Source organism: Phacochoerus africanus, chromosome 9 (genome assembly GCF_016906955.1).
Source record: "Phacochoerus africanus isolate WHEZ1 chromosome 9, ROS_Pafr_v1, whole genome shotgun sequence".
Classification (NCBI taxonomy): domain Eukaryota; kingdom Metazoa; phylum Chordata; class Mammalia; order Artiodactyla; family Suidae; genus Phacochoerus; species Phacochoerus africanus.
Genome location: NC_062552.1, coordinates 98,343,936 through 98,368,351, shown reverse-complemented (window position 1 = coordinate 98,368,351; position 24,416 = coordinate 98,343,936). Strand labels below are relative to the sequence as shown.

Genomic DNA, 24,416 nt, shown 5'->3' with positions numbered 1-24,416 from the left:
ATTGGCAATTATTTGCTTTTAGTTTGTTGTCTTTCAACTTCAACTGTTTCCTCAAGAAAATTAGCTATCAGTCTAACGATTGCTTTTTTAAAGTTAGACCTGTCTTTTTTCTCTTGCTGTTTTACAAATTTTGTCCTTGTCTCTGGTTTTCTGTAATTTTTCTACAATGTGTCAAGGTGTGGATTTTTTTCTACTTGAGGATTGTTTGGCTTCCTGACTTTGTGGGCTGGTGTCTCCTATTAGTTTTGAAAAGATTCTCAATTTCTCCTCAAGTATTGGTTCTGCCCCATTCCCTCTCACTTCCACATATAAGACTCCATTAAACATTTGTTTAATGTTTTCATATTTCTATGTCTTTTACCACCCTCGCTTCTCAATTGCTCATCCTATTCAGTTCTGTCTTTATTCTGAAATTTTTCCTGAATGATTTTCCAGTACAAAAATTCTCTTCTTAGCCACATTTAATAGGCCATTAAACCCATGCACCGAATTCTTAATCTTGGTTATTAAATTTGTCTGATTCTAGAATTTCAATTAAAAATGTTATATGGGATTTTTACAGTTTGCAGTTCTCTGTTGAACATTTACTTTCTGCCTTCTATCTATGTCATGAAGTAGTCATAACAGTTATTTTAAAGTTAGGGTTTTAATAATTTCACTATCTGGAGCCCCTCTGAGTTTGTTTCAATCATCTGTTGTTCCTACCAGCTCTCATTCATGGTAACTTCTCTCCTTAGATGCCTGGTTGTCTTTGATTGTGTACTGACTCAATCAATTGGTGGAAATAATTGGAGGACTAGAATAAAGTTATCTTCCTCCAAAAAGTATTTTTATTTGCTTTCCCAAGTGCCCAAGGGCAGCAATATCAAGAATTTAGATTTTTCTGGCCTATCATGATTACTGAAAGTTGGCCTTGAGTCCGTATGAAGTTGACTATTTTCATTTCACTTTTTCGCCTTTCAGAGGGTTGGTTGAAGGTACGGTGAATTTCTCAGGGTCCTCATCTTCAGTGGTCTTCAGATCCAGTTTCAGTGACCCTCATCCCTTGACGTTATCAAAAGCCCTACTCAGCTTTTGCAGCTGCCTGTCTGGATGTCAAATGGCCCCAGGGTAAAAACTGTCCAAAAAGCCAGGTTTATACCTATGGGTTTCCATATCATTATGACTCTGGGCCCAGTAACTCTTCACTCTCCTTTGAGCTCTCCAGAGACATCAAGTCGACTTTTCTCCCAGCCTTTATGGTTGCTCTTAGCCAGATGGTTGGTTTGAGTAGGCTAGTCTCCAAGGCAGAAGTCACAAAATCAATTTTGATTATATCTGTATATGTAGGTGTGTGTGTATGTGGATACATATATGGATTTATGGCTTTGCCTCTGCTGAGACTATTTTAACAAATTCTAGAAGCTTTAAAAACTCTTATCAGAGAGAAATTATGAAAACAGTCCAAGCAATGATAGCTTTGAAATAAATATGCCACTTTTCAAGGTGACTATTTGGAGGGAATAATACCTATATATGCATATATTCTGGCACACTAATTAAAAATAAATTATACTACATACTACTAATTGGCTGAATTTAATTCATAGGTTTACTTAGGATATCTAAAAGGTATACTAAACTGCATTAGGACTTGATAAATAAGATTTGTGTTTTAGCATTATTAAACCACTTAGGCTTAATACCTGTGGAGTAATTATAGCACACAGGTACATGTCAGTACAATTTGCCTTCAGAATTAATATAATAATTTGTATTTTTCCACTAAAACTTTGAAAGAAATTTGTCTGTAAACTTGAGTGTTTCTTTATTTCAATTAATCACATCTGAATGTCCTAAAATGTCATTTTCTTCATGCTACAATGTGTGTAGTGCAATTTTTTTTCCACCTTTTTAGGGCCACACTTGTGGCATGTGGAAGTTTCCAGGCTAGGGGTCGAATAGCAGTTGTAGCTGCCGGCCTATGCCACAGCAACAGCAATGTGGGATCCAGTCCATATCTGTGACCTACAGCGTAGCTCACGGCAATGCTTGATTCTCCAACCCACTGAGCAAGGCCAGGGATTGAACCCACACCCTCATGGCTACTACTTGGATTTGTTTCTGCTGCACTACAATGAGAACTCCTGCAGTGCAATTTTGGCACTAACCTCAGTTCTCTGTGGCTGCTGTGACAAACCACTACAAACTTTTTGGCTTGGAACAACAGAAATTTATTCTATCACCATTCTGGGACAAAACCAAGGTGTTGGAAGGGCCACATGCCCCTTGGAGGTTCTTGAGGAGCTTCTGACACTCATGAGCTTGCGGTCACATCACTGTAATCTTTGCCTCCATGATCACATGGCCTCCTCTTCTGCAGCTTTCTGAGTCTCTTTCACAAGGATACTTGTGGTAGCATTGAGGGCTCACCTGTATAACCCAGGAAAATCTCCCCATTTTAAGATCCATAACTTAATTACGCTTGCAGAGACCTTTTATCAATAGAAGATCATATTCATAGGTTTCAAGAATTAGGGCCTTATAATACTGGGGGACCACTAATCAGCTTACTAAGGCACCCCAAATTATCTCTATAATGCCATTTTTTCCCAGTCCCCCATTCTTTCAATAAGACAGAAGCAGAATGAGTTTAACAAATGTCAGAAATGTGGATCAATTTCCGAAACTAGTTATTGTGTATTCTGCTCTGAGAGAATCACAGTTTAAGAGAGAACTGATGGCCTGGATTAACCCAAGGATGGATTCACTTAGAACATCTATAGAACTAAGTGGAAAGAACTAACCTCGGACATATTTCATATACATCCTATGAAGAATCACAGAAGGTCAGAACCAGAATGGACCACAGATATTGTCTACTCAAATCTATTAACTACCAGATGGGGAAACTGAAGCCCAAGGAGGCTGGTGACTGGATCAATAGTCACACAGCAGTTTACAGCTCTAGACTCTCATTCAAACTGTACTGCCAAGGAGCCATAAGGAAAATACTTTTAAATATTTATGTCAACATAAAGCCCCGAAAAAAATTTGTGGACTATGAAGAGATAGAAATATACACATGAGAGATACACCAAGATACAAAATAAAAGGCATGTATATACCTAACATTACCATCTGAAAATTATTTGCGTAATAAAAATTCACAAGGAGAGCTATGGGAGCATACTTTTAATCAAATTCATTCCTCTGCTCCTTGACTGTGAGAGAGGCAGAACTGGGCCTAATGGGTTGAAGCTACGGGGTTGTGGGTAACTTTCAGTTCATTATAAGGAAGAAGTTTCTAAACGTCATAATTGTCCAAAGCTGGAAAGAGTTGGGATGATATTCGTCACTGGAGGTTCTTAAAGCTGAGGCTGGAGAGCACTTGGCAGGCATGTGGCGGTTGTACTGATTCCCAAATTCAAACAGCCCGTATTAGATAATCTGGGAAGATATCAAAAGTAAAGATTCCTGAGCCCAGGCACACAGAGATGTCCTGGGATCTGTATCCTTAATAAGCTACCCCAGTGATTCTCGTGTTTCGGGGGAAGGCATCAGACACTTGCAAGGAACGGTTCCAATTTGGGAGTCTTAGCATTTCCTTCATGAGGTAATGGAAGCAGCACTATCATGCTAGCAAGGAATCCAGATTCTATCTTTGTTTGGTCCCAAACAAGCTGTGTGATTTTTGAGCACCTGACGTCGTGTCTCTGGGACTCAATTTTCCTCTCTGCAAAATTAGACTAGATGTGTCTTACAGCTCGTACATGGTGGGCAATTGTGTTTCTGAGGGTGGCCTGGAAGACATTAATCTTAAAAAGTGCCCAGAAAATTCCTCATGACATGCAGATGACGGAGAATTATCCTGGAATAACTGTCTAAGACAGCCGGGCAAGGCCGTGCAAGCTGGCTGGTTTCCTGGAGTTGGTGGGCATTCGGCCCAGGCTATGTCTATCACACGCAGGGCAGGTGGGGAGTGGAGAGGGCTGGCTGGCTGGAAGTTGGAACCTCAGAAACCTCCCCATCTTGGCTTCAACTCCCATCTTTATTACCTAGTTACTGTTCAAAAGGGAAGGTCCGAGGAGCCTGATCTTCTGTCCTGAAAAGGCTGCGGTAGGGTGTTCAGGAAGAGCCTGTTCTGTGAGCACCTTGTCCAGAAACACCAAGCCTCTGGAAGGTGAGATGGGTTGGCAGTTTTGTTTCTTATAAATGAGCCTTCTCTCCCCAGAGCCGAAGAGCCTGGCTTGTGGGTTCTCTTTCTTCCCTATCCTTTCTTTCTCTAATTCTCCATCTGTGTTTACTGAAGGTCATTTATTTGCTAAGCCTCGCCTCTTACAGCTCTTAGTTTTTCACTTTTGAGGGAAGAATTGTGTTCTCATGACTATCTCTTGTGTTCGATCTTCTCCTAAATATATCCGTTCCTTATCTCAGTACATTTACTCCCTGGGAGAGCCCTCCTAACCCCAAGACATCTAACCCACAGGTGACCCAGTGGGTATTCCTCCACTCTCTTCATCCTACCAAGGTCTGTGAATTTATCTACGAGTTCCTATCTGAGCAGGGAAGATGATTTCCTGATGTCAGCATGAAATTTTCAAGTCCAAATCATAGAAGCTGGGGGTGGGTTAGCACATTATCTCGGACTAAGTAGGGGATAGACTGGCGCACAGCGGGGAGAGGAAGATGGATAAATTTTACTACCCAGTCATGTCCCAGGACACCCCTGCCACCTAGGCTCTGGTGACTCCCGCATCCATATTCCTTACAGAAAATGTTCTCCAGAATTTCAGTCCTCACTTCTGTCTCCTGGACAGCACCACCTAAATACCCCTTTAAAACCTCCAACTTAACATGATCCAGTCTGTTTCCTATGTCTTCTCCCCCAAACCTAAAACTTCCTCAAGTCTTTATATTGGGGTACGTCAACAAAGGTTATCATTACTTTTGCCATACATTTATTTAAATGTAAATTTATTTTTATTAAATATTTATTCTTAATAAGGATCTGACCAACAAGGTTAGATTAGATTTTTTTTTTTTGTCTTTTTGCTATTTCTTGGGCCACTCCTGAGGCATATGGAGGTGTGAATTGGAGCTGTAGCCACCGGCCTACGCCAGAGCCACAGCAACGCGGGATCCGAGCCGTGTCTGCAACCTACACCACAGCTCACAGCAACGCAGGATCGTTAACCCACTGAGCAAGGGCAGGGACCGAACCCGCAACCTCATGGTTCCTAGTCGGATTCGTTAACCACTGCGCCACGACGGGAACTCCAGATTAGATATTTAAAGGCAGGAAGAAAAAGAAGAAAATAACACATTGGGAAAAGGATTTTTTTTTTTCAGCATCAATAATTCAAAGAGCTGTTTCTCTGCAGGCATTGTATGGGTCCTGCAGGAATTCACCCGATACGTATAATTCGTAAGGTAGAAGGCTAAGAGATGCCCGCCACCTCTTGTGTCATGGATTCCAACTGATGGGCACTGAAACATTAGGAAGGTTGTAAACAAATGCACCACAAAGCCTGCTTCAAAAAGGACTCATCTGAGAAAAATAACACCCACTCAACTCTGATCTTTTGGATTCCACAGGGCCCTTTGATGGCCACCCGTGCATTCTAGAAAACTTTATTTCGGTGTTCTGCCTCTTTCCCTGACCTCTGTTCACATTCCTCACCAATTCTTTTTTTTTTTTTTTCAATGTCCATACCCCCAGGTTTATATTTTTCCTTTCCTCCTCCCTTTCTCTCTCTCTCTCTTTCTTTCTTTCGGCAAATACATCTTGCTCTGCGAACTTCTTATACTCAGTTTGGAATTTCTCACCCAGACTCACTCATTTGTTACAGATGTACACATCTGTGTGTTTCTGTGTATTATGTTTATTTATTTGGTGTAGGTCATTAACAGTTGATTTTTTTTTTTTAACCTTTGGGTAAGCTGGTAAGATTTTCAACTCAGTGGAGTAGCTGGACAGTGCAGAGATGGGCCTTCAAGCAGGACTATTCCTTGCAGATGAATGTTATTCTCATTTTTGACTTTTCACTAGGCCGCTGAGAAAGGGTGAAAGCTCTCTTTCTAGAGCTTGTGTTGGCGATGGCATCTTGGATGCAGTGGGACACACCTTACATGCTCCTCATCAATACAGTCTTTGGGGAAGAATCTTGCATTTTTCAGCTGTCACCAGAGGACCCTCATCATTGCGTTGTCTCTTCTTGCCTTCTCCCACTGAAGTCACTTTTGGTTTATTCAGGTGGTAGGTCACAGGTAGGTATGAACAGTTTGTTGTCTGGCAACGGAAGAGAGAAACGCTGTGCTGGTTACACCAGCCTCATTATGCCCATCATTTTTAATCTTTACCTTTAAGTCTCTACTAAGGAAATGGAGTCCCAGTGCAGAAGAGACAATGCCACTCCCAGCTGTAGCTCATGAACGGGAAACTCCAATGTTGGTGGTGATAAAACTCCTAAAATGTTTGAAAAGGTGTTTGCTGGTTTGTGATGGGACACTGGCTACTTCAAAAATGCTCAGAAAGACTGGCAGAAGTTTCTGATCAGGAAACAAGGTTGCAATGTGGCCAATGACTCTTCTGCAGACACAGCCTCCAGAGGCACAGTATCACAGTGGCCATATATTAGCGAATTGCCACCTTGGGTTTGTTACCTGAAGGTCTCAGTGATCTGGATTTTCTTCGTATGTGGCTCTCCACTCTACTACCATCAACTTTAGGAGAGTAAAGAGGAATACTGATTTCCTGAAATATCATCCCAGGGTTTTTCTCTCAAGGAGGTTGGTGGGGGTGCAAAGCTGGGAGATGCACCCTGGCTGTAGATCTGAACATAATGCTCACAGGGCTGGATGCAACTGTGGCTCTGCTTCACAATATTACAATGGAATTCGTCCTTGGTGCAGACAGAAGATCTCGGGTGATGGCTGGAATTGCCAAATGGATTTCCTGCGTTCTAGTCGCTAACTGTTCTCTGTATCACAGCAGGTACTGGCTGGATTATACGTTCATTTCTTTGAACAGGCTGAGCATGAGATTTACCTTCTGTCTTGGGGTCTGACTGCTCACCTCAACCCCAGCCTGAGCTGTGTTGGCAGTATGGGACCTGATCTTGCTAGACAGTAGAAGCTGATTTTCTACTAGTGTCTGGTTAAGCAGTATTGAGTAATCAGAAGGTGAGTATGATGGCAAAATGCATTCTAACCCAATAGAATGATCTGCTAATGTTCCCAGTATTGGAGCCTTTGAAAGACTCCATCATTTAAACAGAGTTGTTTCTTAGTTTTCCCCACTGTCTAGTGATGGTTAAGGTTGTCTCAGGGCTGCTGTCGGTTCCACTTATCCATTTACTTGTCAGATTCCTGAATTTTGTGGTCACTGTCGTCTGTGTTTGGAAACAATTCTCCATGGATCTCTCACATAGTTGCGCATCTTGAGAGTGAGGCGTTGGTTGTCTTTTGTATGAGACAATCTTTTCAAGGATATTTAATCCAAGGATGATGTTGACTTTCCATGTTCAATCGTTATAATAATGGCCTCCCACTTTGGGATTGTATCATTTTAAAAATCATTTATGATTTTGTGGCATTTCAAAAAAGAAAAGGTGACTGTAGTCAATCCATCATGTTAACTTGGGTCCATTTTTTAAAAATTTTATTATTTATTTATTATTATTTTTTCATTGTAGATGGTTTACAGAGTTCTGTCAATTTTCTACTGTGCAGCATGCTGACCCAGTTACACATACATGTATAGATTGATCAGAAGTGATTAGACATAGTTCCCAGGGCTATACAGCAGGATCTCATGGCCCATCCATTCCAAAGGCAACAGTCTGCATCTATGAGCCCCAGACTCCCAGTCCATCCCACTCCCTCCCCTTCCCCCTTGGCAAGCACAAGTCTGTTCTCCAAGTCCATGATTTTCTGTTTTGAATGAGTTCCTTTATGCCCCCATCTAGTCACCAAGTCCTATCAATTCTATATTCTACCTTTTCCTCATATGTCTTGAATCTTACTCTTCTTTCACCGCAGGCCCTCTAGGCAGAGGTCCTGCGACTAACTAGCAGTGTGACCTTGGAGAAGTAATGCCTGCTCTTGAATTTGCAGGTTCCTCGATTATAAAATGGAAATACCAGTTTCTCTCTTATTGGATTAAATAAGATATGGCTCTAAAGCTGTAGTTTCAGCGATGCTATGGCAGTTGGTAACATGCCTTCCTTATTCTCTGCTTAGACTCCCTCGTCTAAAGATTCTCCAAGTACTTTCAGATATCCTATTTCTTCCTCTCTGTCTTTCACCCACTTCTAACACATAGATATGATTTATCCTATTGGAAAACATCTGATGGCAGCCTATTACCTTTGGGATAAAATCCTTTACAATCTGTTATTAAGGTTAAATCTCATACCTTTTCATTCCTGTGGCTGTTCCGTCCGTGTGTTACTCTCCTAATATGTATACACACATAAATGTATTTTATTTTATTTTTTTATTTTATTTTTTTGTATTTTAAACACCAACCACATAAAGAAGCTCATCTTCACTGAAACCTGGCACAAGTTTCATATATTTGAGCCTATAAAAATTCCATTTTTTTCCATTTGAAATGAACTTTCCCAGTTTTCTCCTCATGAGTAAAGCCTAGTACTAAAATTATTTCATGTGGTAGATTGTTAAAATAATGGCCTCCAATGAATCATATCTCCTTATGCCAATGTGACATTGCCACACCTACACCAGGAGACAGAGTTGGTTTCTCCATCCCTTTCAATCCAGGCTGGTCTTGTGACTTGCTCTGAAATAGACTGTGGTGGACCTGACACTGCATGAGATCTAGAGCCTGAGCCTTTCTTTTCTTTTTTATGGCCGCACCTGCAGCATGTGGAAGTGCCCAGGCCAGGGGTCAAATCAGAGCCACAGTTGCGACCTATGCCACAGCCACAGCAAACTGGATCCTTAACCCACTGAGTGAAGCCGAGGATCCAACCTGCATCCTCACAGAGACAGCTTCAGGTACTTAACCCACTGAGCCACAACAGGAAGCCTTTCCGGTTTTTTTTTTTGTTTGTTTTTTTTTTGTCTTTTTGGACTGTACCTGTGGCAAATGGAGTTCCCAGGATAGGGGTCTAATCGAAGCTGCAGCTACTGGCCTACGCCACAGCCACAGCAACAGGGGATCTGAGCCACGCCTCCAACCTACTCCACAGCTCATGGCAACAACGGATCCTTAACCCACTGAGCGAGGCCAGGGATTGAACCTGCATCCTCATAGATACTAGTTGGATTTGTTAACCAATGAGCCATGACAGGAACTCCTGTCTTTCTGTTTTTATACTCTCCCTCTTGGAACTTTGACGCCATCAGGCTGTGAAGCAGTCCAGCCTAGCCTCCTGAGGGATATGAGGAGATATGGAGAACTGAACCTTGGCTAAGAGTTGGCACCCCTGCCAAGCAAGGGAGTGAGTCCGTCACAGACCCTCTAGCCTCAAATGAACCGTCAGATGTCTAGGGCCCCATGGGTGAGGCCAGGAGAAGACCTGCCTGGATCGCTAATTCATGGAATCATGATCATGGAAAAGGAAAAGTCATTATAGTTTGTGGTAGCTGCTGATGCAGCAACGGATGACTGATATACGTCCTCAGAGAAATGTTTTAGATATACTCAGAAAAAGTCATGATTCTCTCCTCTTTGCTTTGTTAATTCTTCTATTAGAACATGGAGCTCATATAACTATCGGTCTACTTGTGTCTGTCTCTCTTAACTACATTAACAGCTTTTGAAAAGCAGAGATCAGGTTTTTACTCATCTTCACATCTCCTGTGACTGCTCTGGTGCTTGGTACAGAGCAGCCACATCATCTGTTATCCGGGTCACACACTCACGACTTCCTGAAAGGCTTTCAGCTGCCCTCTGGAGTACATGGTCAATCATAAGATTTTTTTTATATCCTCATCCTTTGCAGTTAATAGTCCCTTTATCTTCTTGCCCTTCCCCAGTGGTCCTGCTTCCCTGCAGCCCTCTTCGGTGGTGGCTATCCTCCCTGCCCCATGCCTTATAGCTTATGGAATTTGAAGGCAGGTAAGCAATCTCTTTGCTTCTCATGGCTTCATTCAGACTGTCTTCAATCCCCCCCTCTTCTCTAAAGAACACTCAGCTTTACCTTTATGACATCGGATTAAACCACCTGTACCCATGCTGTGATCCCTGGGTCTCTACTTCTCATTGCATAAAGACGCACAACCACCTTCTCTAAAACGCCCCCAGCAGTGATTTCAATATCTGGAGATCTCAACCTTCCAAAATCATGACCTCTTAGTTCCCTGAGCTCCATCCCATCTCAGTCACTTATTCCCATGGTCACACCTTACATCTTGTCACCACTGACGCACTGCAACCCCTCTACAATCTCAGTTTCAAACATTCCACTATCCAGTCACCCTCTCCTGTATTTCCAGCTCTCTTTCTCTCACCTCAATCTCTAAAACTCCTTTGCCACTGGAACCTACACATTCATTGGAATCGTTACTCTTCCCTGTTCTCTTTCATCTCATGTTCTTGCTTCCCTCCTTACTTAGTTAAAATTTAATGGCCACTCATTTTAGTTGTTCTCCTGCCTCTCTCTTGATTTATCATACGTTCATACTTGCTAGAGCCTTTTGAGGACTTTTAATGAAGTATAACTTTCTGCCTGATACATGCCCAAATCAAGAGAACTAAATGTGGTTGGTGGGATTTGCCTTTCCTTAAATTCATAAATATTAATGATAAAGAGGGTCCTTAATCCTACCCAGTAGTCAAAAGTCTGTCTCCCTAGTGTAACCTCTTTACTCTCCTAAATGATGATTTCATAGCTTCTAGTCTCTCCTCAGTCCTTCAACATCTCTTTGCTTCCCATATTACTAAGAACATTTAAACAATTAGAAGAAACCTTCTATAAGCTCCCACCACCCATCCATGCTTATGTACATCTGTGCATTTACTATGCCTCATCTCCTCTTCCTATGAATACACTGTACATGTTTCCAGCTAAAGCTGCTCACCCATATGTGCCCCAGGTTCAATCCCTTACCTCCCTATTGAAATCCCTCCTTGAATTTTCCCTCTTTCTCCTGCACCATTTTCCCCCTTACTGAATCATCCCCATCATCATACAAACATACTGTGACTTTCATATACTACTCAGCTATAAAAAAAGAACAAAATAATGCCATTTGCAGCAACCTAGATGGAACTAGAGACTCTCATACTGAGTGAAGTAAGTCAGAAAGAGAAAGACAAATACCATATGATATCACCTATATCTGGAATCTAATATATGGCACAAATGAACCTTTCTACAGACAAGAAAATCATGGACTTGAAGATTAGACTTGTGGTTGCCAAGGGGGACGGGGAGGGAGTGGGGTGGATAGGGAGCTTGGGGTTAATAGATGCAAACTATTGCCTTTGCAATGGATTAGCAATGAGATCCTGCTGTGTAGCACTGGGAACTATGTCTAGTCACTTATGATGGAGCATGATAATGTGAGAAAATAGAATGTATACATGTATGTGTAACTGGGTCACCATGTTGCACAGTAGAAAAAAAATGTATTGGGAAAATAACAATTAAAAAATAAATTAAAAAATAAAATAAAAACCAACATACCTTAATCTCATTTATCCATTTAGATATTACTACATTTCTTCCTTTTAAAGAAAATGCCTATAAAGATTAATAGTGCTACCTTGGCTTGCTCTCCTCACATTGTGACTTGAACCCACCCCAGTAAGGTTTTTTGCTTCATGGAACATGAACTTACCAAGGTCGGCAGTGAAGCCAACATTGCTAAATTCAGTGGTTGAGTCTCAGTCCTTATCTAACTTGACTATCAGCCACATGTGATATAGGAGCTCCACTCTTCTCTTCCTTGAAACACTTTCTAGAAAATTTGGCTTCCAAGAAACCCTATCCTCCTGACTTTCCTTGTCTCCAGCTACCTTCTCAATTTCTTTTGTTGACTTCTTTTCTCCATGACCTCTATATGCTAGAGTATCCCAAGTTTTAGGACCTGGACTATGTTCTACACTCACTCCCATGGTGAACTCATTAATCCCATGGCTTTAAATGCCATCTATATGCCAATGATTTATATCCAAGCTCAGACTCTCCTTTAAAACATTTAGATTCACAAACTCAAGTGCTTGTTACCTCCAGTTGAATGTATAATAGGTCTGTAAAATTTAACATATCTAAAAATGATTTTTTAAAATTTCTTACAATTTAAACAAACAGACCAACAACCCCCTGCCCCACTCACAGTATTCCTCATTGAACTTGGCAACTCCATTCTTCTAGTCACTCAAACCCCAAAGTATAGAGTTATCATCAGTTCCTTTCTTCCTCTCATATTCTACATCTGATCTCTCCCCAAATAGTATTCTGCCTTTAAACTTGCATTGGAATCTGATCACTTCACATATCTCCAATGCTAATAGCCTAGTCTGAGTCACCATGTTTATAGCAGCATCCTGTGTGGGGCTTAATCTCCCAGTTTCCCAGGGTATGTGGAAAGCAATAGAGTGATCCTATTGAAATCTAAGTCAGAGCATGTCACCCATGCTCACAATACTCCAGGGGTTTTATATTAACCAAGAGACTACATGATCTAGCTCACCATTATCACTCTGACTTCACCCCTATCGTCCTTTCTTTTCTTCACTCAACCCTAGTTCCCTCTTCTCCAGGAACATGCCTTCCCTGGAATTTTAGCACTGGCTTTCTGGAATGCCTTTTCTCTCAATAGTCACATAGTTCAATCTCTCATCTCCTTCCAACTTTGCTCAAATGTCTCCTTCTCAGGAAGGTCTTGCCTGGCCACTAGTTTCAAAATTTTTTAATACTCTTATCCCCTCTTCATATTTAATTCTTCTCCTTGGCCTTTATTACTACTGAAATTCTGCAAATTTTCCTTCTTTATTTTCTTGTCTCCTCCACTAGAATCTAAATTCCATGAAAAGAAATTTTGATCTGTTTCATTTACTTCTGAATCCCCAGTGCCCAACAAAACTTAGAAAATAATAAACATTCAATAAATATTTGTTGAACAAATGACCATATTTCAACAAGCATATTGAAAGAAGAACCCAATGGAACTTTTAGAAATAAAAATAAAATTGTTGAAATAAAACAACTAAAAGCTACCTTAAAGGTAAAATGATTTTTCAGAGAACAATACAATGTCAATGAAATAGATATATGCCATGGTTCACCTGACTAAGATAGCATAAATTTGGTACCCAAATCAGAAAGAGGGAAAGTAAGAAAAACAATAGACCAGTCTTGCCCCTGTAAATAGATACAAAAATCCTAAATAACATGTTATCAAGCAAAGCCCAGAAATGCATGAAAAATATAATATATCATAGTCAATATTTTGGTATAATTCCATTTACATAAATTTCATAATTAGAAAACTAAGAACACAAGCATTTTTCATTAGCCAAACCTACTTGGTACTTGAGTTCCAACAGTGACAGTCTGAATACTCAGTTGGGATACTTATGGGTACTTCAACTGAGTGTATTTATTTTTTAAAGTAACATACAGTATATTGACTCTTTTTTTTTAGGCGTGCTGTTCAATTAATTTTGACCTCTGTATAGATTCATGCCATCACCACCAACCCAATCAGAATACACAACTGTCCTATCACCTCATCAAATACCCTCAGACTATTTCTTTATAGTAACACTGTCCCACAAATCTCAGTCCCTGGAACTATTGATCTGTTCTCCATCACTACAGTTTTTCTTTTCTTTTCTTTTCCTTTCCTTTTCTTTTCTTTTCTTTCTTTCTTTCTTTTTTCTTTTTGGTTTGTTTGTTTTTTAGAATGTCCTATACATGGAGTCATATAGTATGCAACATTTTGAGACTGATTTTTTTCCATTCATAACAATGACTTTGAAATTAATCCAAGTTGGTGCATATATTAGCAGTTTCCTTTTTATTGCTGGATATGGCTATAACACAGATTTTTTTATTCATTCACCCTCTGCAAGACATCTGGTTTGTTTCCAGTCTTTGGGGATAATGAATAAAGTTGCTATCAATACTGGCAACTTTTTGTCTATATTCATGTCTGAAATTCATTTTTTAAAGATAAATACCTAGGAGTGGGATTGCTAGATCATATGGTGAGTGTAGGTTTAATTTTATAAGAAACTTCCAGAATAGCTGCATCATTTTACTTTTCTACCAACAGTATGTGAGAGTTCCAGTTGCTCTGTAGCCTTACCAACACTTGGTATCGTCAGGAATTTCATTTTAGCCATTCTATAGGTGTTCAGTAGAAACTTAGTTCTTTTGGTCCCCCCAGATTGGAAAACAAATTGCCATATTTGATAGTTAGGGAGTCATTTAAATTTTTATCTTAATTTACTTGGTTATTTATTTGGATAGTAAGGGATACATGCCTATGTGGTGAGACTGAAGAAAAGCAACAATTTGTTTAGAAAGTAGATAGGGGTTCCTCTGGTAGAAAAGGAGGTAGATGCCATCCAGTATCTCCCCCAGAGGCTCTAAGATACTGATGATGTGTTATTTATGAAGTAGCATGGTGGTACGTGTCACCTGTTTTCTTCTTGAAATTATACCCGTGTGTTTGATAGATTTCATAATTAACAATTTTAAGAGAGATTTAAGCACACAAAGCACACAAAATCCCCAAAGTAATGCAGAAAAACTTTTCAAAACTACTTCTTTTAAGAGTTCAAGTACAGTGAGTTTAGATACTTAAAAGCATTTTGCAGAATTTGAACATAAGACTTTCTTAAAGCTTGTTTAAAACTAAAATAATTTCTTTAATATTTCTGTGCTTGTATACACCACACAGATCAAACTGCTGATGGGCTGGTCAGTTTATGAATGAAGCCTCAACCCATATACAGAGGGGCTTGTCATGGTTAGACCTTTTTTTTGGTTTTTGTTTTTGTTTTTTAGGGCCACACCTACCCTAAAAAACTGGCAACTTCCACATGCTAGGGGTTGAATCAGAGCTACAGCTGCCACAGCCACAGCAATGCCAGATCCAGGCCATGTCTGTGATCTATAGCACAGATCATGGCAATGCCAGATCCCTAACCTACTAAGCCAAGCCAGGGATCAAACCCACATCCTCATGGATACTAGTCAGATTTGTTTTTGCTGAGCCACTACGGGAATTCCCTAGATCATTCTTAATGATGGGTAAAGAATAGCTTCTTCCTAGAAACCAGGATCAGAACTAGACTTAAGAAGGACATTGAATAAATCATATGTACTAGTCATGGATTATTAGACACCCCCCAGGTCACAATCAAGGCTACACTACATTGCAGCAATATTTTCTTGTTGCCATCAACACTTTGTAAGGAGAACATTTACCTGTGACAACACTGGGGATTTTGGAGAGAAAGCTCTTGACTGTTCTGATGGGAACACCCCCTGTCTTGTCATCTTGCATCTTTGTAATGATGTCTTCAATCTGAAAGAGGTTAAAGAAAACAAGTAGTATTGCATTTCACAAAGTAGCAGTAAACCTTTATAAGCAGCCAAAATGTGGGAACATGGATGCTCACCACAGGTAGCAGGAAAATCCTCCATCTCAGTCCATAAATGTAGAAGATTCTGCTATGTGCCAAGGACTGGGGGTGGGGAAGTCATGGGGTTATAGAGAGAGAGTATATAGCATAGTCTGTAAGAATAACCTCCCCCCTGCCCCCAGCTCAGGAAGATAAGGAGGGAGAAATTCTTGATGGGATCCAACATGTAATTTAATATGTATATGATGGGATTTCCCCCTCATCACAAACTGAGTTTATATATAAGCTGAATCATGTGAAATTGCCATATTCAACCTAAAAATGATAATTTCCTATAGTTTAACCTAATATATTAACATACTGCTGTTGGAAGTACAGAAGGGACTGCCTTTGGGACCAGAGAAGGATCCAGCCAGAGTCACATCTGGGAAGAAATAAAAAGTGTAAATAAAGACACGGAAAGTGCTGATCTGGAAAAGTTGGAGGACAAGACTCAGGGTTGTAACTGGTGGTGTGAAAATGGTCACCCTGAGCCACAGAGCAAGAGCAGGGCCCTCTCCTTTCGGCGTGGGGACCATACTTTCAGGAGAAAGGCCATGGGGGGCTACGGTCTGGAGCCAAGTGAAAGTGTATTGATAAAACAAGATATTGTGTATATATACTGTAAATAGAGCAGAGAGAAGAGACAGACTACCAAGGAGGTAGGTGCCAAAATTGGGAAACCTAACTGTAGCTGAGAATTTACAAGCTAGATGTAACTTTCTGGGCCGAAGACCTCAGAATAGGGTACGGAACAACCTTCAGCGAGAACATAGATCTTTTTGTTGGGTGGAGGGCAACTGGAAAAGGGGAGAAGATGATATTTAGTTTTTTGACATATTTTGTTCCCTTAAGCAATAGAATATATTTGAAACACCAGATGGATTCTCTGAGTGCTTCCTTAATAGAGTCACATAATTATAAGTCTAGAAATTTAAAGCTGTAGTTTATCTAGCAATTTGTGGATGAGTTTCTCCAAGTCCGTGACTAACAATTTATCTGAAAGAAATAGGTAACATGTTACAAAATTAGGATAAGACATAATGTAATAATAATATACAGTAACCAAAATATTTTAAGAATTTATATGTGCTAGGTACAATTCTAAGTACTATACACATATTATCCTATTTAATTCCCACAATTACTTCATAACCTAGGTTCTACTATTATCCTCATTTTCAGATAAAGCAACTGAGATTTAGTGAGGTGTATCAATTAGGATAGACCAGGTTAAGCTATGGTAACAAATAACCCTCAAAATCACAATGTCTTAATACAACCAAATTTATTTCTCTCTCATGCTGCAAGTCTATCAGAGGTCATCAGGGGAATCTGCTCATCCTAGTTACTCTGGGACCCAGGCTGATGGAGAAGCCACCACCTTGAATGCTGCTGGTCAGTGTGCTAGAGGGACAAGAGAGAATCCAGAGAGTCTTGCATAAGTGTTATAGCCCAGATGTTACTATAACACATTTTCTCTCCATTCTTTGGACAGAATGAGTCACCATCCAACCACAAAGGAGCCAGGGGTCTAGTCTTCCGGGTGCCAGGAAGAGAGGTGAGCTGCCCATCTGTGAGCAGCATCAGTGAACACCACATAGGTTAAATGACCTTCCCGAGGTTACAAAGCTACCCAGGGGTGGATCTGAACTTGAATGCAGCCAGACCCAAAATCAGGCTTCTAACCCCTGAGATGCTCTTCTCACCCAATAAGAGTCTCAGAGAACTAGCCAAGCAGGGAGACCACCCTCCTCTGGATATTTCTGGGTTTCCCTGACAAGTGATGCTGGTAGTGAGAAAGAATCTTGAGCTCCCAGCCCCTTAAGCAGTGGCTGAATATATCACACCAGAAAGAAGGGTCATTCTCTGAAGATCGGCCTTCTGTTAAATGACAGGATAAGCAGGATTTTTCATCCACATTTTTGTTACTAGTCTCAGCTAGTGCCCTGCCTTCTGTTCTCTAAACTCAACCAACAATTCAGAGTAGTTTGAGTGTTTATTACTTATTGATAGCCAAGGAGAGCTATTCCTAGAAAAATGGTCATATATTCAAAGCAATCTATGCCTTTGATCTAGGGTGCTATATGAAACCAGAAGTATCAGTTACATTGCTGCTTTTTATGGAATGGTCTGAAAATCACTAGGAACTGGAGGGAAGCCAATATTTCCATTCAGTTAGATCCCTGACTTGACATTAGTTAGTGCAATTTCCAGTCTATGCTGATGTGGATTGGATTTGAAGACTGGCTAAGCAGGGGACATTTCCATGATTCTTTTCTCCTTTGTTTAGTTGCTTTATCACACCACTGACATTTTTTTTCTTTTTTAGGGCCACGCTTGCAGCATATGTAATTTCCCAGGTTATGAGTTGAATAGGAGCTGCAGCTGTTGGCCTACACCATAGCTACAGCAACACCAGATCCAAGCTGCATCTATGACCCACACCTCAGCTTGCGGCAATGCCGGATCCTTAACCCACTGAGCAAGGCCAGGAATCAAACTCGCATCCTCATGGATACAGTTGGGTTCTTAACCCGCTAGTCACAACAGGAACTTCCACACCACTGAATCTTTAAAGGACTTAATTACTAAAGAAGAAGACCTATTTTCTTATGTTGGCTACAATGTACCAAGAGGTAGATCACTCATCAGATCCAAAGGACAATCCCCTTAAGTGAACAGAAAGGGGATAAGGTTCCAGGAATACTTTACAACATCAGAGATGGAGAAGAATGTTCGATTGATCCTCAATTCTTGACTCCACAGTATTAATATTTACCCAGATCCTTGCTCTGGCCTCATGATAGGCAGAAGGTCTGCTCTTGACTGTGGGGCTCAGCCATGTGACCTGCCCAATGGGATGTTATTGAACATGATGTGAGCAGAGGCTTTCAATGTACCTGTGTGAAAATGCTTACCCCCTTCTCTTGCCTTTCTGCATAATCTATCTAGGTGCTGTTCCAAGGAGGGTGAGAGACATCTGGAGCAGAAGGGACCCAACCCATAGCCAGATCAGTCAAAACTCAGCTGACCTGTAGACTTGTGAGTGAGAAATACATGCTTCCTGTTGTAGGCCACTGAGTCTGGGGTGGAGGAGCTGATACACAGGGCTTTGAAAAAAATGCATTTGTCAAAATTGCTGAAGCCACAACAAATATCCGGTAATAAGAATCAATACATCTTAGAGGTGGGGTATCCCAGAGTCCAATTCTTTTAAAGAATGCAGAAATTCCATCTACACCATTTACTATGTGTATAAACATTCTTGGGGCCTATTCCACCATCACTGCAACAGGCAAATTTGTGATCACTAAGTTTGATTCCATTATAGGGTTCACTGTGACATCAGTTAATAATACTGTCTCTGAATTTTTTTTTTCATGGTTTCTGGAGAAATGCTGAGAGTATATATATATATACCCCCTTCCCAAGTCAAAAATGGGGTCCTAGAAGCTTATATAAATTATAGTGACAAACATTTTCAGAACATCTACGTTATGAACAAGACTGTCTTGGGTATCTTAAATAAATTATCTGCTTTTTTTCTTGGTCTTAAAATTAAAGGCTCAGAAAGGTTAAGTGATTTATCCAAGGACACACAGCTAGTACATGGCAAAGTCAGGATTCTTACCCAAGTCTTCCTGTCGCCAGTGCCCAAGCACTATCAAATCTAAGATGCATCTTTTCTCCTCAACCAGGGCCTGCAGACATTCCTTTAAATACAGGGCACTTAAATACTGTCTGCATTGACAGGAAAGTTTAGCTCAGTCCTAATACGGTAGAGGAGAAACAAGAGAAATTGATTCAGGTAATCAGATTTTCAACCACCTCAGGGTTTATTTGGGCCCAATGACTACAGATGGATGTTTTCTCTCTTTTCCCAGGGGCTAGTTTGGATTTGTCTTCTCCTGGAAGATCAGCTCCTGGGTTGGAAAAGAGGAGAAGGGAGGTAGATGCTTTTGTTTTCTTGACTGTTCAGTTCCATCTAACTTCTGGTACCTTTTGTGGCAAAGAAGAGCAACATCAATTCCCTGCCGTCCTTTAGTGTGAAGTTCTGTGTCATTAGGGAGCATGTTGGACCTGAGTTACACTGTGCCCATCAACAAGCAGGTGGCCCTTATCTGACAGCCAAGCCATGCAGAGAAACCACGTGGCCAGCTTGGCCAGTTCTGCCTGGATGGCTAACAACAACCACATGCCCTTCTCCAAGGAGCTCACAGCTTAGCACTGACATACAGGTAAAACATTCTTCCAAACAGCAGGAAAAAGGGAAAACACTACACCACAGCTGGCTTTTCTTTGAAATAAGGAATATTATGAGGACAGTAGACACAATTCACTGAAACAGCCAGGGGGTGTAAGAAGAGGCACAGCGAAAAGCAATCCTCTTTTTTTTACAAACTGGAGCCATCCTGGGACAATAGGAAGAACACTGGCCTGAGACCCAAGAGAAATGCCAGCCTCAGCTTCCCTGATTTGCTGTGTTGACCTTGGGCAAGGGACTTAGCCCCTCTGGACCTCACTTCCCTCCTCTCTACAGTGATAGTGATAGGCCTGGTTGCTGAATCAAGATTTCTAGTTCTAAAACATGAGCGATTTCTCTGACTTGACAAATGCAAAGCTGTGTCTGAGGAAAGAAGAGGACCAGCAGTTAGGCCGCTGGGTTCCCACTCTGCCCATCTGCCAGGGAGATACAGACAGAACGTGTCCCTGTGCTAAGCGGTGTGAGGTGGGAGAAAGGTGCTGGGCAGGACCAGGGATGTTTGAGGTGTTTAGAAAAAATTTTGGACAGATGGCTTCAGAAGCCAGACAGAGACATGACCCAAAGAGGTGCTGACACTGCCCCTCCTTGGCCAGTTCTACCTCTGCTTAGATAGATGGAACTCCCCACAGAAGTGACTAAAGGCTAATATTGTTGGTGTAAATTAATTATCTGATCACTAATTTATTTAGCTCCTCCAGCCTTTCCTCAGTGGAAGATTAAAAAACTTCAAGAATAGGTAAACGATGTTGTTATTATTTAAAGAAAAAAAAACCCACCGCAACTTCAACAAAAGTCAGAGTGTGCCTTAGGCGTAAAGGTCTTTTTTATTGAAGCATTTCATCTTGACTTTGCAATCAGTTGCCTATTTCTAGCTACTAATGGCTGTCACTTTAGTGCCTGCATTCATTAAAGACCCCTTCTGTTTTGGTGTCTGCGAATGAGTAAAAATAATTCTTTGGACACATCTTATCAGCCTGGAGGCAGGAATCAGAGCTGGCAAATGATAATCATATTTCTTAATCCAAAATGGGCACGCTTCACTGAGCATGCTCTATCCCATATGTGTTCCAGAAGATCAGGCCATTTCTCACTTTTATTTTTAAAAACACAGCACATGGCTATTCTCAACTTTTAAATGTCTCTCAGATTCACTTACTGGTTTAGGGGACATTTACTGAGCACCTACAAAGTGCCAGGTACTGATTTAGTGTCCATGGTTACAAAAAGTTGGTAAGAAACAGAATCTGTTGCCCTTCACCATGGACTAATAAATTTCAGAAAGATTCAGGGATCAAGGATGTGTTGGAGACAGCAAAGAAGCTAGAGACACTAAGAAATAGCATTTCCAGAGGCACTCAGAGGGGAAGCCAGCAAGACTTCTTTCCTTTTTCTCCACCCATTCAAAAGACTGATTTCAATGGCAGGAGCAGAATTTTGAGATTCTTTGTGCTAGCTATGACAATAAAGGCAATGTCTGCTAATTTGTGTTCAGTTAAACTGTATCAGCTTAGAATGCTTTTGATAGAAAGTTAAAAAAATTCCAAACTCATAACAGTATGGAGTTTCCTTACAAAACCAAAAATAGAGTTACCATATGATCTTGCAATCCCATTCCTGGGCATATATCCAGAGAAAACTCTAATTTAAAAAGATACACGCACCCCAATGTTCATAGCAGCTCTGTTCACAACAGCCGAGACATAGAAGCAACCTAAATGTCTACCCATAGATGAATGGATAAAGATGTGGGGAGTTCCTGTTGTGGCTCACTGGGCTAAGGATCTGCCATAGCTGCAGCATAGGTCACAGATGTGGCTCAGATCCTGTGTTGCCAAGGCTGTGGTATAGGCCACAGCTGCAGCTCCTATTCAACTCCCGGCCTGGGAACTTCCATATGCTGCAGGTGCAGCAGTAAAAAGAAAAAAAAAGATGTAGTATACACACACACACACACACACACACACACACACACATACACACACAGAGGAATGTTTGTCAGCCATAAAAAATGAAATAATACCATTTGTAGCAACATGGACCTAGAGATTATCATACGACGTGAAATTAAGTCAGACAAAGACAAATATCATATGATATCACTTACATGTGGAATCTAAAAAATTATACAAGTGAGTTTTATACAAAACAGAAAGAGACTCATGGACATAGAAAACAAACTTATTGTTACCAAAGGGGAAAGGAGGGTGTCCAAATTAGAAGATTGGGATTAACAGATAGATACTACTGTAGATAAAACAGATAAACAAGGTCCTATTGTATGGCACAGGGAACTATACACATTATCTTGTAATAATTTATAATGGAAAAGAATCTGAAAAAGAATATATATACATATGTATGTGTATATATACATATGAATAATGTGTGTATATATGTATGTGTATGTATACATATACATACTATGTATGTGCACACATGATGTATATGTGTATACATATATACATACACACACACCTATATACATATATATAAAATTGAATCACTTTGCTATACACCAGAAACTAACACAACACTGAAAACCAACTGTACTTCAATAAAAGATTAAAAAAACATCCAAACTCCAAACATGGGTGATTTTTTTTTTTTCGCATAACAAGCATTCTGTACATGAGTGGCTGCTTGTTACCGCAGTTACTCACTTCTATGTGAATACGCATCTTGGTCTTTCCTTCATGGTTTCCAGATAGCTACCCCAGCTCTAGACATCGCTTCTGTGTTAAAGAAGAAGAAAAAAATGGGAAGAAGCGGGGAGTTTTGGTACAGCTGTACTTGTTCCTTTTATCTGGAAAAGCAATATTCCTTCCCAGAAGATCCTAACAGATCTCTACTCAAGCATCACTGGCCAGAACAGCATCCCATGGCTACAGGTGGTTGCAAAGGAACCTGGGAAGAGGGTATCCAGCATTTCCACCCTCTACACCACATAGAAGTATGCAAAGAGGAGAAGAGAAATGGGATTGGGTTAACCAAGTAACATTACCTGCCACAAGGAACTTGTATTAGAGGAGATTCATGAAGGATGGTTGGGAAGATGTTGAATCATCTTTGATCTGTTCTCTACATGCAGCCTGTGTGATGCTCTTCAGGGGAAAATTTGATCTGTTAATTTCTCTCCTTAAAATCTGTCTATGATTTCTCAGTGCTTTGTCTGTTATAAGCTTTTATGGGACCCGCTATCTTTCTCTGTATCAATTATCACTTTAATTCATACTTGCATTCCCTGTTAGACTGTTCTGCTTATCATTTAATCCTAATTGTAAGTGCTCAGTAAACATTTATTGAATGAATTATAGAATGAATGCATCTGTAAATGAACGAATCCATGACGTGAGTGCTACATTCTTAACAAACTTTATCTTGGATTCCGGCATTGAATAGGATACTTCATATATTAGGGTCTTGGGGGTAGTGATATCTGCAATTTATAATAAATTTGGTATTTGCATTTTCAAGATAATTCTGCTTTGTAAATAAACAGAAATTTCAAGATTCCATGAACCTTAGCAACAATGTTCAAGGAACTGCTAAACAGGCACCTAAGTACCAGTTGAACTAGGAGCCAATTCCTCAATGTACTGAGCCTGACATTACCCAGGGGCGGTGCCAGGCTAGAAGGATGAAGCAGTGTTATTTGTTTTGTCTCTGGAAGCTTATTTTTACGATTTTAATATTACCATATGTAGTGCTTCATAAATTACTTTTATGGAAAACATTTTCTCCCATTTAATTGAAGAGAAAAGCAGGCAAGAATGACATTCTAGGTCAGGGAACAAATGGCTTGCTGATGCCACTTTAGAGGAAATGACTTTCCCGTGAGCTTGGCTGGAATAGTTAAGCCTTAGAAGGCATCATCTCTCTTGTAGAAGAATCCGTTGTTTGTTTGAAAATATGAGTGGAGCAGGTCCTTTGGAACAAGGAACCTCTAACTGCGGAAGGTCAGATACAATACAAATGAGGAAAATGAACACTGACCGATGAAACATTCCAGAAATGTCAGGGGACCTAAACTCTCTTTATTAGAATCACAAATGACCCTAATTTGAGTGTGCCATCTGCTTCTGATGGGGAGCCCTCCCCTTTTTACAGATACGCACGCTGATACTTAGGGAAGGTTAACTGTCCAAGACTTGAAATGATGGGATTATTGGTAAGAAACCCAGGCAGTCTTGCTAAACAGCTGGCGCTCTGGTCACTACATTAGTGCCACAGTAGCTCCCCGGGCAGCCTTGGTTCACCAAAGGCTTTAAGGTGATGCAAAAGATGGGGCCACATCCTATGTTTAAAAGTTTAATACACAGTGTAGAAGGCAGAAAACTGGTCCCTTCCCCAACGATGTGCACAACCTCTACATTGGAACCTGTGAACATAATACCTTACAGCGAAAGAGACTCTGCAGATGTAATGAGTTTAGGGCTTTGAGATGGAGTGGTTATCCTGGGTTATCCAGGTGGGCTTAGTCTAATCACATGAGTCCTTGAAAGATGAGGACTTCTCCCGGCTGCAGTCAGTTAAGAGAGAGGCGGGACCACAGAAAAA

General features: G+C 40.6%; 1 protein-coding gene across 5 annotated transcripts in view; it reads right to left on the bottom strand.

Moving 5' to 3' along the window:
- The window catches only part of RGS6 (regulator of G protein signaling 6), a 560,209-nt gene that overhangs the window by 164,207 nt on the left and 371,586 nt on the right, over positions 1-24,416 (bottom strand). For all 5 annotated transcript variants that reach the window (XM_047795885.1, XM_047795886.1, XM_047795883.1 and 2 more), the window contains exon 3: positions 15,396-15,495. In XM_047795885.1, coding sequence (XP_047651841.1) covers positions 15,396-15,495 — 100 coding nt within the window. The remainder of the gene's footprint in view (positions 1-15,395; positions 15,496-24,416) is intronic.